The sequence below is a fragment of the Peromyscus maniculatus genome, chromosome 13 (assembly GCF_049852395.1).
Source record: "Peromyscus maniculatus bairdii isolate BWxNUB_F1_BW_parent chromosome 13, HU_Pman_BW_mat_3.1, whole genome shotgun sequence".
NCBI lineage: Eukaryota > Metazoa > Chordata > Mammalia > Rodentia > Cricetidae > Peromyscus > Peromyscus maniculatus.
This window is the reverse complement of record NC_134864.1, coordinates 40629313-40643973: the sequence shown is the minus strand read 5'-3', so window position 1 is coordinate 40643973 and position 14661 is coordinate 40629313. Positions and strand designations below refer to the sequence as shown.

Below are 14661 nucleotides of genomic sequence, written 5' to 3'. Positions count from 1 at the left end.
CTCCCTCTTACAGCCTGCTCAAAGCGCTCGCCTCACCCACCGTGAGGAAGCAGGTGCTGTGTGTGCCAAGGGGAGCCAAACTTTCTCCTTGTTTCTCCTGGGCCACTTTCCCACTGGCAGGGCAGCGGGGGGGGGGGGGGGGGGGTCCCATGCATCTGCTTGCCCCAAACCCCCCCTCCCCATTTACAGAACTCACCACAGGCATCAGGAACGCAGGGCCACAGCAGTACCCATCCGCCCCACCCCCAGCAGTCACAGTCCCATTCTGTGCCCAGTGCACGTGTATGAATGAATGCCTACTGAATGCGAGAAAGATTAAAACGTCCCTGTCCTGGAACTCACATGCTGGGGTGGGTGGAGCCCCTCAGTCAAGATAAAGATAAATAAGCAAGGTGCAGAGTATGTGAGAGGGCCATAAGCACCACGGAGCAAGGGAAGCAGGTGTGTCTGCGGGAAGAACATTCGAGGCAGAGGAAACAGAAGAACCTATGGCCCTAAGGTAGCATGCTGTCTGATGTGTTTAAAGATCAGCAAGGCAAAGGCCGGGAGCTACAACACTGTGAGGAGAAGACTTCTGTGAAAGAACCTAAGGGTTTGCTCCAAGTGAGGGGACAGAGCTCAGCAGCTCTGGAATATGAACGAGGTGGATTAGTTCGATGTTTTATTCTTTTGACAACCTCCTGAAGCAGGTACGATTACTAGCTCCCATTCTGGAGAAGGGCAGCTAAAGAGAAGCGGGTAGGTGATGTGTTCAGGGTCACTCAGTTGAAGACAAGAAGTTGGGGAATGAGGAATGGGGAGGAATAAAGATCTGGGAATGGGGTACCAGGACCCAGGGGAGGGAGTGGAACTCACTCATTCTTTCTTACTGCCGGGGAGGTGGGTTCTGAAGACCAGCACCACCTCCAGGTGCCAGCCTCACCAGGAGATGGCCCATCCAAAGTCTGCAAGGCTACTAACCGCTGTGCAAGTGGGTACAACAGAGATTCAGGAAGAAGTCCAATTGGCACACGTGCCCTTCCAAGGCAGGCAGTCCTTCCAGCTCGTAACTGCAGGCCTCCAGCCGGAGCACCATCCTATGCCCTTCTGTCCTGACCTTGGACCCTGCCTCTGTAAACAAAGCTCACGAGCCAGATGCCGGCCCCTGCCTCGTGGTCCCTAAACCCTGGACCCTCAGCCTTCCTGGCCAGCCAAGGACATTCTGTTCTTAGCCCAAAGGTAGTAGCTCAGCACATGTGACCAGAGTCATCCGTATTCTCCGTATTCTCTCCCCACCACCCTCCTCCGGTACATGGTATGCCTTTGTGACCCAGGAAGGGGTTTGCAGCCAGACCACTCCGGCCTTATTCACAGCCCCACCCCTACCCTGCTGTTGCTATGGGGATCTATGAAAGTAACACTCCACATCAGGAGGACCCAGTGGGACAACTCAAGTCCAGCAGAGGCTGGCTTAGGGAGCCAGGTCTCTGTAGCTGGTCTGGCCGTGGCCTGAGTATAGAGCAGAGTGGTATGGCTCTGAGGGGGCCAGGAATCTGAGAGCCCAAGTGTATCAGTTGGAAATCCAAGATGCAGAGAGAAAGAGGGGACCAAGCTAACAGTTACAAGCAAGATAGGGTTGGAGCAAAAGGAAGCTATATTGCCTGGCTGTGTGTCCCACGTGTAGGCAGAGCAAGTGACTACACTTTTTTGAAGGATACCAACAACCAGATTCAGACTCCCCCCAACATGGGCACCACCACTGATGTTCCACACCAGCCAGGCAGATGTGGCCCACATCAAGTCCCTCTGCACATGCCTTCTATCTATCTCTGTCTGTCTGTCTGTCTGTCTGTCTGTCTCTCTCTCTCTCTCTCTCTCTCTCTCTCTCTCTCTCTCTCTCTCTCACACACACACACACACACACACACACACACACACACACACACATAGGCACACACTCACAAACAGAGCCCTTCTGCAGTCCCCAGACCCGGACAGCCCCCCAGAACGCAGCGGTGGGACCTGGAAAGGCTAAGGAAGCAGGAAGCTCGGCCAACACGTCAGCCCAGCTGGACTCAGTCTGCAGCAGGGCCCAGCTCCACAGCCCACAACTCACAGAGGTCCTGCCCCTGTCCGAACTGTTCTGGAAACGTGACAGAGCTGAGGGGGATGAGGGCCATAAAAGCAGAAAAACAGAGTCACGGGGACATAGCAAAGCTGAGGAGAGGCGCAGAGGCCACCACCTCGTAGATGGACTCTGGGAAACACCGTCTATGCCCCTGCCTCCAGCTGAAGGGTACAAGACCTACGGTCAGGAGCGGGGTGGGAGGAGATACCACAGCACTCCCTAGTCCTCCAAGCCCTAGAACAACAGTAGCCTAGCCAGGCCTGGGGACATACAAGATGGCCTTTTATGGGTTTTCCCCAGGACCTCGAATCTCCAGACACACAGAGCAGGCCCTGCAGCACGTCAGGAGAGACCTCATGACTCATTTCCTCCCACCAGCCCCAGCCCAAAGCCCTCAACCCTCTCCACCCCACAAACCCAGCTCCCGACATGCAGGAGAGCCTGGAAGGGGAAAGAAAGGGCTGTCACTCACCACCAGTTCATGGCTGGATGGAGGAACACAAGGAGCAGCCACCTGCGAGAGAGGTAAAGAAAGTCCCGGTTAGCATCCGTCCCAGCAGCCCCTGGGCCTCCTGAGCTCACTCTTACCCCATCCCCAAGGGGACAGCCTTCCCTGGAGCACAGGGAGAGCTCCTCAGAAGGCCACCCACAAGGGCTATAGGCCAGGCCAAACACATAAAATACCCCTCACAGGTCAAATTCTGTAAAACGTTAACACACCCACCTAGACGTCAGCATAGCAGCTATATCCTGGATCCTGCGGTAACCACAAAGCTTCCTTTTCCTCTCTCTCTCTCTCTCTCTCTCTCTCTCTCTCTCTCTCTCTCTCTCTCCCTCCCTCCCTCCCTCCCTCCCTCCCTCCCTCTCTCTCTCTCCTGATTCCTCTACAGTGTAGAAAGATGAATTTAAAGTAGTTCAAAAACATGATTTAGACCTGTAAGAAAGTAACCCCCCCCCACATCCCCCCATCTTCTCCCCATAGCCAGTGGCTCACCCCCAAGTCAGAGCTGGGGGCGACCAGATCTTCCAGGGATCGCACAGAGCACTCTGGAGGGGAGGCAGCACCCACCAGGAAAGGGACTGTCATTATCACTTCATCCTCATCTTCCCCTGAGCCAAGGTCATGGCAACTCGGGCCTCTAGGAGGGAGGGAGGAAGGAGGCCCTCAATGGCCTCGCCACCCTGACAATTAGCAGAGCGCGTGTCAGAGGCCAGCGCATTCCTTTCTCCAGCCAACACATTTTTCTTGGATCTCAGGACTCAACCTTGGCTCTGACTCCTCGCCCCAGCACCAGGCCAGAGGCCCACAGAGAGGCAGAGAGGGTGGCTGAAGAGAGGCTGCTTCCTCTCTGGACGGTAGGCAACACCATCTCACAGGCAACAGCAGCACTTTGCAGAGCTGGTACGATCTAGCGGGCATGCTGCTAAATAAAGTGCTTTGCCTTTCAACAGCCAGAAAGACAGGCTCCACCATCACCTCCCCAGGAGGTGAGGAGGTCCAGACAGGGTAAGCCGTTTACCCAAGGTTACACAGTAGACGTGAGCCTGGGAATTGAACCCAGGCAATCTGGGTCCCAAGATTTGGAGTGAAGACGTCGGATGACTCGTGGCTTTCCCTGTCGGAGAATAAGGGGTGCAGAAAGAGCCCCAAACCCAGCTCCTGATTCACATGAGCATAGAACTAGGAGTGAATGCATTCGAAAAGGTGTCTGGGGGGACCAGGCCCAGAGTGGGCGCTAAGACAGGGAGGAGAGAGCTCTCCAGAGCTGCCTACGGACATTCTGAACAATAGCCACGGCTCAGCCACAGGTTACACTGTCTGTCCTTTACAGCCGTAAGCCAACCCAACCATGGGGGTTGTGAAGATTCAAAACACAGACCAGGCTCTGAGAGGGCCCCCCCTCCCAACCCATCAGATCGCCACGGTGTCTGCATGAGATTTCTGGGCCACGTCCTGGCCAGGCTCCCATCTTGAGCACTGCAGACAGATAGTCGTGACCTATGGAGAGGGCTATAGTGCAGGAGGTCAGAGTTGCCTCAACTTTCGGAGCCCAAACTGGTCTCCATTGCTTCAGGGTGGGCGGTGGCTTTGAGACACACAGAAGTTCTCGCCCACAGGCCCATCCTAACCATGGACCCTTTCCTCACCCTTCACCCTCAACTCCCCAGACAGATGTACCCACTAGAACCATTACCTATGGGGGTACGGTCATACCCCTACAGGCCGTATCCCAGGGGCCTTTCCACCCCAGGCCCATACTGGGCCATGGCTACTGGCCCACGGACTTATGTGTCTCAGAGCTTCTGGTCTCATTCTTACTCTTTTTTTTTTTTTTTTTTTTTCTCCTGAGGCACAGAACTGTTTCCTTAAAAGGCCGACTGTCTCCTTCTCTCCAGCACCCTGGCCCCCAGCCACCCTCTCAGGAGCCCAGAATGTGCCAGGAGTACCAGGGGCCCTGCCACTCTACGGTCTGTGCTCAACGGCCCCACACTCCTGGCATCAGCAGTGGCTGACCCCAGGGACTACAGGGGACTCAGGTAGCCCTGGGCCGTCTTCAAGAACTCTGATGACAGCCCTGCTGTGACCTCACCTCCAAGCCAGGCACCCAGGACGCCAGGGCTGAGTCGCAGGTGGGGAGCCTCAGGTGACTTGCCCCCCTTGGCCCAGTCCCTCTGGACTTGGGGCAGAATCAGCCTACGGCTCCATGTCCCCAACTAAAGAACAAAGGGCAAGGAGGTCACAGCAGCAGCAGCCGCCACCACCACCACATTGATTTTCCAGCAGCCACAGCCCTGAGCGCTGTGACAGTTCATCCAGGGCTTAGGAAGGCCTGGGCCCACTAAATACTGTCCCTGCTTAGCAGGCGGGAGACTGAGCCACAGCCGGGCCGAGGCAAGATCCTGCACAGCTCTCCTAACTACGCTGCTCTACACAGAGCAAGGACCACTCATGACACCTGCGAGTACCTCCTTTCCTTACCTCACGACCTCGCAAGGAAGAGGACCTGAGTCCCAGCTGGGTAGCAGCACCCCGGTTCCCAAAACCCTCAATAAAAACCTCAGTTCTCAGAACTTGCTTACCTAAAACTCATGATTCCTAAACTGGCCAGGTCCTGCAGGAGAGTCCCCATACTTGTATGCCCTGACCCAAGAAGCTGTACAGGAAACCTCATACTTCCAGCTATAACCTCCTCAGTCGGGAGGTCCGGCACTCACAGCATTCTGGGTAGAAACACTATCTTGGCTTTCCTTCCTAACACTTGCTGGGTCTGTGTCTTTTCTTGTTTTATTTGGTGGTGGTAGTGGCGGCTTTTTTTTCTTTTTTTACTATATAGCTAACACAAACCCAGTCCCCTCTTCCCCTTCCCATCCCATAAAATCTCAACCTCTGTGAATATACCTACCCCCAGAGACCTCTGTGATCTGATGATAGACACTTGAGGGGCTTTGACCACCATTCCATTTCTAAACTCCCTTTCCAGGACAGATCCCAGGAATCAAGACCGCTACACCCCAAGACAGGCCACAGAAGCTCTCATCTTCCAGGACCCTCTGTCCTGGACCTGGCCACAGAACTTCTGACCTTTCTCTTGTCCCTCAGCAGGACACAGGACCCTCATCATGACAATGCGAGGGATGATGCCCAGAGAGACCAGGAAGAATCTGAACAAAAGGCCTTCCTGGGTTTACCACCAGACTGTGAGCAATCAGAACCATGCCACGAGATCTCACATAAACCCCAAAGGACGGGCTTTGGAGAACTTACACATAGCTCCTGGAGAGAAGTGTGCCCCTCACTCCCCCACTGCTTACCCTGAACACCTTATCATCTGTACCCTCAAACACCACAAGCCATGCCTCCCAAGTCTACGGGGCCACTAGAGCCAACTGATGGTACCCAAAGCAAGGTCATAGGAATCTCAATTAACACAATTGGTCAGAAACATAAAGACACCCTGGAGTTTGAAACTGGCACCTATAAGGCAGAAGGCAACCCTGGGACCCAGGACCCAGCCTATGGGCATGCCACTGTGTCTGGTGTGATATTGAGCTAAGCTGGGTTGGAGGCCACCTACAGATGTCACCACGGCAGAACTGTTTGCTGACGATGAGGAGACCCACATATACATCCTGTGAAGCCACAGAAAGTCTTCTACTGGGATATTTGCACTTTGCTAACAGACATACTCATAAAAGACCAATCACATGCTTGTCGATCTGTGTCTGGCTGACTCCCCTTCATGTATTAGCTGAATAACATCCCCCCAAATTGGCATGTGAAAATCCAAACCAGTCCCGTGGAATGTGCCCAGTGACAGACTCTTTAAAGAGGTGACGAAGTGAGTCCACCAAGGTGAGTCCTGATTCAGGACAACCTATTGTCCCAACAGGAAGAGATCAGGACACAGAAGACCAAAGAGGGAGAAGCCCAGGAAGACGCAAGGTGAAGGCAGTGTCCATGTACCGAGAAGTCAGGCCACAGGAGACAGTGTTGTACTGATCCTGATTGAAGAACCCAGGGTGGCAGCCACGAGAGCCAATTTCATGACCCTGAATCCACATTCCTAAGATCCACCGAGGTTCAAGGTAAAAATTGTCCCAATGTGTGCACCTACCACCATGAGTGGATCCACGTGTGATGGACACGTGGCTCACTTCAGGAAGTATTAATAGTGACTCACATCTCTGTCCAGCATGTCCAGGTATCCACACTAATGACACCAAATGGTGTGTGGCACAGAGGGACAATGGGGTTTATAAAGCATCTACTGTGTGTCACTGAGTTGGGCATTTTACAGGCATTCACATTTTCACTTTCAGTAAAAAAAAAAAAAAAAAAGGCTCCCAGAAGTCAAACATCTGGCAGCAGTAGCAGGAATGGCCAGGAAGGCTGCTAAGGTTCCTTCATCTCAAGCTACAGTCGAACATATGTGGTCCCTCTTCCCCCCAGTCCCAACCCCAGCAAGGTGGGCATCAGTACGCCAGCTCCCAGGGTCTCAGGCCACCTCCCAACAAACCTGCAGGCTCTCGGAGAAACTGTCCCCTGCTTCCGCCTGCCTCAAACGCCTGCCTTCCCTACCTGTTCTCTGCCCCATGGCTGGATAAGGCAAGGGTGCTGGACCGGCAGGTCACAGAGTGTGGGCATCCCGAGGAGGGACAGTGAGCCGGGCACAGAGGAGGTGTCACTTCTGTCCCTCTGTTGTGTGTCACACTCCCACGTGGATCCCTTGCTCCACTCCACTCCTCACCCCCGACTCCCACAAAAGGGAAGCAAACGGGCCATGTGTGCGGCTTGGCCTGATGCTCACTTCCGAGGTGAAGTCTGTTTTGACAGGGAAGATACTATTTTTGGTGACACCAATCCATGTGAGAGATGTGGAAGTGGTAATGCTTGGCATGTCAAAAGAGCTGCCGGGACTCCCCTTGGGCTGGGTGAAGGGAAGACACACCCAAGGGACCACTGAGGTGGGTATAAAAGGGGAGGAGCCAAGCACCACTCTCCTCATGCTTGACCATGGAAAACTACGAACGGCCAAGGAAAGAGATCAGACTTCTCGCTGCTGGCACTGAGGAGCCACGGAAGGTTCTCGAGCAGAGGAAGGACCATCAGAACTATGCTCCAGGGAGAGAACTCCTGGCAGAGGGGCAGGAAGAACGGAAGAGTAGAGAACTTAAGGCAAGCAGGGACATACAGTAACCATACCAACAGAAACCGGGGGGGGGGGGGGGGGAAGTGGGGGGAGAAGAGGAGCCTGAAGCCTAGGGTTAGGGAACCATTGGGTACCCCCAAATCTAAGGACCCATTAAACACTCTAGCCCACAGCTTCCATCCTGGCCACTACTCCTTCCACTCCCAAGCAGAGCCACCATCCACCACTCTGTCCATGGTCAACCGGGAGGTGGCCAGCATCTAAGCTGTGGTCACACCAAGCATCACCACGTGGTGAAAAGTCAAGTATCCATGCCTATAACTGAGGAAACCACCAAACGGCACCTCATCTGCGAGTTCATATCCTCAGGGCATTGGGGCAATCAAAGTCCCCCTCCTGAGTCACCCTGTATTGTCCCGGAAACCTAGGTGTTCCCTGGGTCTTGTGGGTGCCCAAAAGATGCCAAGACCATGGGGTTGGAGCCCAGAAACAGGACAAGACTGCTTGAAGAGTGCCAACAGGGCTTAAAGTCACCAGCCTCCTGGGATGAGCTTCAGGCCCCAGGCACAAGAGGTCTTGGGGGTGGAGGGGTGGCCCTCGTCTTGGGTCCATGGCCTCTAAGCCTGTGCAAACCGTGCAGGGTACTCACGGTCCGTCCCTCTCGCTCCCAGCCAGCTGCGAGGCTCCTTCCTTCCCTTATATAGGGTTCAACTCTGACCAGGAAAGGAAGTGTGCAGTTCCTCTCTGCCAGGAGCCAAAAAGAGGCCTGTTCCCAGGGACACCTCGAGCCACATGGACGGCCCCTGCCCTGGATCCCTCAGCTCCAGTGATGACAGAGACCTGGAGGGGCTTGCCCTTCCTATAAACACAGCCCTGACTAGAACCTGGGGAAGACGGGACCCAATGCTGTTGCAGATCACCAATTCAGGATACTGTCCCCCAGGACCCACAAGGTCCCCAGCACGACCCCCACTCTGTCCCCAAGTTGCTCCTCTGGCTTGGATCCTCTTCTGTGGCACCGGTCATTGGCTGCCCAGCCCACTGCCAAGTCCTACACCATTGTCAGGGGGGCTATTCAGGCAGGGGAATCGCTCTCCCGGCAGACCCCTCCCGGCGTCTCCCCACATGCAGGAGTGACTCTCACAGCCCACTCATCAAACAGCCGGCCTGTAGGAGGGTGAGATAACTGGTGTGCCTGAGCCTCTGGGAGCCCACGGAAGGCCACCATCAGAGCGACCCTCAGGCGGAAGGTCCCCAAGCAAGTAGGGGGAGAGGATGAAGGTAGGGAGAGCAAACCCAGATACGATCCAAGTAGGGCTTCACTACCAAAGCTGATCCCCTTCAGAGCTGGCCTGGAAGATGGCCCACGATGGCAACTGGAATCAATACCCTACAGCAGCGGTTTTTCAACCTCCCTAATGCTGCGCCCCTTTAATACGCCCTTTTAATAACGCCCCTTTAAGGCGCCCCTCATGTTGTGGTGACGCTCAACTATAAAATTATCTCGTTGCTACTCCAGAACTGGAATTTTGCTACTATTATGAATCGTAATGCAAATATCCGATGTATGACCCCCAAAGGGGTCGCGACCCACAGGTTGAGAACCACTTCCCTTTAGGCTCCATGGCTGCACAGCAGTTCTAAAGATGGGCTACCCGGGGAGCCCAACCCTAAGACCCCCAACACAATGGCCATACTTGCTGATCCCCAAAGTTGGGGCGGCTGGGAAAAGAGCAAAGGCTGCATCACTGGGATGAGTTTGTGAGCAACAGAATCTGAGCTCCAGGCACCTCCTGAGCACAGGCCTGGAGCTCAAGACTGCAACCCGGGGTCAAAAGAGCAAGAGGCAGGCAATGGCCAGGAAACACGGTGGGAGGGGAAAGGGGGGCACAGACAGAGGGCATGGCTGGGCCCTGGGTCTGACACCAGCCAATGTCAAAGTTCTAGCAACTAGCCCTCCTCTAGGCTACCCAACATCGTTCGAGCCCAAATCTGTGCCACTTCCTTTTCTTCATCCTTTCTCTCGCCCCCTCCCCAAGCCTGGAAGTCCCTCTCCCATGCATCACCATTGCAGTGCCCTGAGTCAAAGACACGGTGACATTAATCCTTCCCAGGACCTCCTCCTCTCTTCTCTTTGGTCTCTTCTTAGCAACCAGGAAGCCATTTCTAAAATGCACACCAGCCATGTTACTCCTCAGTCTAAAGGCCTTTCTATCTTGAGTGTGGGGATCCTGTCTAAATGTTCCAATACAGCTGTTACTGCCCATGGGGACCTGTGGGATTATTTCTGTCAGCCCAATTCTCAGTCTTCCCTCAAAACCCCTGGGCCATCTCCTGCTCTTTTGTTCCAAATTCTGCCCTCTGTTGGAGAGCGTCGAAGCCCATTTCACAGACAAGGAAGAGCAAGGCAGTGAGAAGCCACATCTGCAGCCTAAGGTTACACACCAGTAAAAAGGGTGGCAGTGGCGCACGCCTTTAATCCCAGCCCTCGGGGAGGCAGAGCCAGGTGGATTTCTGTGAGTTCAAGGCCAGCCTGGTCTACAGAGTGAGATCCAGGACAGGCACCAAAACTACACAGAGAAACCCTGTCTCAGAAAACAAAAACAAAAACAAAAACAAACAAAAAAAATGAACATGGAAGGAGGGCTCTGCCCCAGGAAGACTCAAGACCGACTCCATTCTGCCCAGGACCTCGAGGCTTGCCCAGTGAAGACCACAGGAGGCCTTGCATGGAAGCCATGGCCTCGGAGGGGGGAGGACAGCAAACTGAGCTGAGCAATGTGCAACCTGAAGGGCCGGCCCAGCTGAAACAAACGTCCAGGCCCCTGCAATAGCCTGAGAGCTCCAAAGCCAGTAAGAGAGCAAGAAGGAAGCGTGGGGTGGGGCTGGCCGTCAGGAGGCCGCCGCCGCCGAGAGGCAGCTGCACGGAGGTGAGAAGAGGCTCTGAGGGGGCAGAAGACAGAGTGAAGAGGGTGCTTCAAGGGGACAGAGGGGGTACTTAGAGGAGAAGACGGCAGAAGCCGGGCCTGTTAGCACAGGCCTGGAATCCCAGCTATGTGTGCAAGGCTGAGGTCCGGGAGCTGAAGTCTCAGGATCGGGTCGCCGTCTCAGGATAAAAAGCATGATGGGGGCTGGTGATGTAGCACCGCGGACGGCCGCGTGCTCACCCAACATGCACAAGGTCCTGGGTTTGATCCCCGGTGCCGGGGGTGTGGGGAGGAGAGCCCAGTACTCAGCTGGGCAATAAGACACCTGGTCCAGGACCCAGGCCTCCCTCTGTCCTGGGTGCAGGGGCTGAGTGTGTTTCCACGCACCCTCTGAAATGCAGAGAACAGGAATGCCCCCACTCCTTCTGGGGCTGGGCATTTGTGGCAGGGGACCGAGTGGCACAGTCCATGGCATACAGACGACTTCTAGGAAGTTCCTAGAAGCTGATCCAGGGACAGGCCATACTGGGCTTGGTCAAAGTTCTGGTAGAAGAGGGGGCCGGCGGAAGTGACGGGCCGAAGAAACAGAGCCAAGCAGCCACTCAGGCCAAGGTGACAGAGCTCCCGGCTGAGGAGAGAGAGGGGAAAGAGGACCGAGAACCGGCCCCGACCCTGGACGGAAGTTGTGGCCTCAGGAGGAGACAGGCATGTAAACAGACTTATAAATCTGCCTGGAACTGCGAAAGGGGAAGTTGGAAGAGGCCATCCTTGCCCTAGGATGACTACCCATCTGTTTTTCCCAAGGTTACACCCAGAAGGAGGCTGTCTTCCTCCCCCCTCACTCCCCACGGAGGGTTTCTGTCCCTACATGAGAACTTTAAGGAACACAAGTCTTTGACCCTAAACCATATTAGAACAAGGAGGCAGGAAGGATGCCTGGGAGGGGGAAAAAAAAATTAAGAGCAATGGGAAAATCCACAGAGCCAAAGGTCTCAAGAATTGCTGGGGGGCTGGGCTGTGTCAGGGAAGGCTGAGGTGGGTGGGGCAAGGTGGGAGCAGGGATTGAGCTGAGTCAGGCACTTCAGAGAAGGTCCCACAGGGACATCAGCCCCCTGCCTCCTCCTAAGCCAGGGCCCCTGCTGCCCTGCAGGTCCAACCAATGGCATGCAGACCTCTGCCCTTACCCAGCTGCAGGGTTCCCTTCAACATGAGCTCCGCCCTATTTCCTAACTTCTAGGAAGTCCTTGCTCCACCACCCAGATGACAGGTTGATTTTGCTTTGTTTATCAGAAAATGACCTTGAACTTCTGATCCCCCTGCCTGTTCCTTTCGAGTACTGGGATAACAGGTGTGCACCACTACACCCAGTTTTTGGCGTTACAGAGGTTTAAAACTAGGGTACCATGCATGCCAGGCAAGTACTGTACCACCTGAGCTTTGTCCCCAGCCTCGGGACAACAGACAGCCTCGGAAAGGGAGAGATGCTCAATACATTCACTGCACCCTCCCATCCTCAGGATGACTACAATTTCAGCAACACAGGAACGTCAAAAAGGTCATCTCAAATTTGAAGAAAGGCCTTACATTTCTGTTGATTCTCTGGACTCCCTAAATAGCCTAACCGGGCTGACAGGAAGTCCTTCCCGATGTCTAGCTACTTCTCTTTCTAAAAGAGTTAAAGCTTGCCAAAGCAGGATGAAAGCAAAGCCAGTCTCGTGTTTGTCAGGGGAAATTCCACAGCCTCAAAGTCTATCTATGAACTTCGTGTCTCCTGGACCCTTGAAGGATCATGCTGTCCTGCTCACAACTCTAAATAGCTCAGCACTAAACTGAACCCGTCACTTGGGAGCAGGTTCTGCTCCGCAGGATCAAAACACCTTGTATGCGCAGATGCCCTTTCCAAATTCCTGAACACCTCCAAGAGGCCACAAGTGTCCAACTAAAAAGCAAGGAGACTGATTGGCCTGGAAGCCGGGCGTGGGCTCCGATCCCCTTTAACTCCCTCCCTCTCAGTATCCTCTTAGGTAAAAGGAGCCTCTGAGAACTACTTTGCAGTCTGGTTGGGAACAGTTAACAGGCTGAGGGTGGAGCGTTGCTGTAGAGCACATGCCTTACCCACCCTGAGAAGCGTCAGGATGAAGTCCTCGGAGCTCCTGTCTGTAGGAAGGCCTGGGACACAAAGCCAAGGATGGGCCTGTGTGGGCCTCAATGCTCTCCCCAACACGTCTCCACTCACTGCATCCTCAGCCCCACCCTGTGATGTAACCTCCATTGTCAGCCCCCTTTTATGGAAGAGACTGAGAAGCCGCGGGATGGAGGAAAGAGTAGATTTGGATGATTCCCATCTAGGTGGGAAGGATGGCTCAGTGGTCAAAAGCACTTGCTGCTCTTGCAGAAAACCTGGGTCCGATTCCCAGCACCCACATGGTGGCTCACCACCATCTGTAACTCCAGTTTCAGGATATCTGACAACTTCCGGTCTCCTCAGGCTCCACCATATATGCGTATATGTGCACATGCACACACCTAGGCAAAACCCTCATACACTTTGAAGCAAAAATAAAGAAGCATGTGAAGATCCCATCAACCGTCAATCAAAGACAACTATCCAATGACAATTTCCATCAAAAACACTGTCCTAAGATTTCTACTCTTTATGTAGTATAAGCTTCTGGTACCTGAAAGACATTCCTGCAGAAATGTCTGACCCACAGATGGCAGGGGCAGTAGTGAGCAATGGATGAGACTTGCCCAGAGCCCCGGAAGCGGGAGGTCCCTAGGGCAGGGCAGCCGGGCCTCACGAATCTCCTTTAAGACCATCTGTGGCGAGAGGCAGGAAGCCCTTCTTGCTCCCAATTAGCCAGCAACAGAGACTTGAAGCGGGGCCAGCCCCAAGGCCGGAGGAGCAAGCCTGGCTGTAACCAGCATTGTTTAGCTCTGTGTGACGCATATCCACCTCCCAGTCATGTTTCCTTGTTCCCGGGAAAAGCTCAGGGATGGACACTGACAGGGAGGTAGGGAAGGAAGGCAGCCACAGACCCGGCTCCCGCTGCCTCCGAGAGCAGGCAGGTCGGAGATGAGGAGCGAAAGCGCCCATCAGATAGAGACTCCGTGACCCAGAGACACCCACAGACAACACAGGGATGACCACACACAGCTCTCGATGCCCCAGGCACCACACGCTCCGCACCCAGCACACACACACACACACACACACACACACACACACACACACACACCAACCACAACACTTTGCCAGATGCAAAGTCACTCCCTGGCCCTCTGGCCCAACCCCAGAACAGGCTCGTGAAGGCACTGCCAGCACATCCAGCTGCCTGTGTGACCCAGAGCACTGAGAAGCCAGGGCCAAGTGCAGCAGGGAGCCAGATGTGGGAAAGCCGTAGATGAAAGTGAACTGGAGGTCTGAGGGTCCTAGAGGCACCATCACGTCTCTGCACCCCCCCACCCCTCCCCAAATACCTAAAAGAACCGGGCCCTCTCCTGCAGCCCGAGGCAGTAACAGATTACCCTTAAGCTTGAACTTGCTGGTTGCCTGAGCCCTGCCTATCCTGGAGGAACAGAAGGGAGAATGTTCACACACACACACACACACACACACACACACACACACACACACATATAAACACATACGCACAGAGGGCTAAAAGTGTCCGAACCGATCATTGCAAGCAGAAACAGCTTCAAAAGTACGCAAGCGCCAAAAAAAAAAAAACCCCAGGAATTTTAGTATCGGGATCTACTGGACGGGTGATCCATTTTAATGCACCAGACACAAGTGATTCCCCTTTTTCCACAGGAAGCCACCCAAACTTAAATCAGAGTGGGTCGGCCGAGGTCGCACAGCTGGGAGGGGCTGAGCTAGACGCTAATGCAGATGCACCAGACTGCAGACTCTGTGCCCTTTAGCAAGCCCGCCACGAGTTCGAGGCAGCCGCTCACCCTTGCTGAGAAGGGG

The 14661-nt window shown here is 54.5% G+C and overlaps 1 protein-coding gene across 25 annotated transcripts in view; it reads right to left on the bottom strand.

The window, feature by feature from the left end:
* Tns1 (tensin 1) overlaps window positions 1–14661 on the bottom strand; it is a 230800-nt gene that overhangs the window by 118083 nt on the left and 98056 nt on the right. For 16 of the 25 annotated variants that reach the window (XM_076550126.1, XM_076550131.1, XM_015986049.2 and 13 more), the window contains one exon: window positions 2580–2621. In XM_076550126.1, coding sequence (XP_076406241.1) covers window positions 2580–2621 — 42 coding nt within the window. Of the gene's footprint in view, window positions 1–2579; window positions 2622–3101; window positions 3248–14661 lie in introns of those variants that run through there. The other 9 variants (XM_076550132.1, XM_076550128.1, XM_076550133.1 and 6 more) reach the window with 5 other exon arrangements.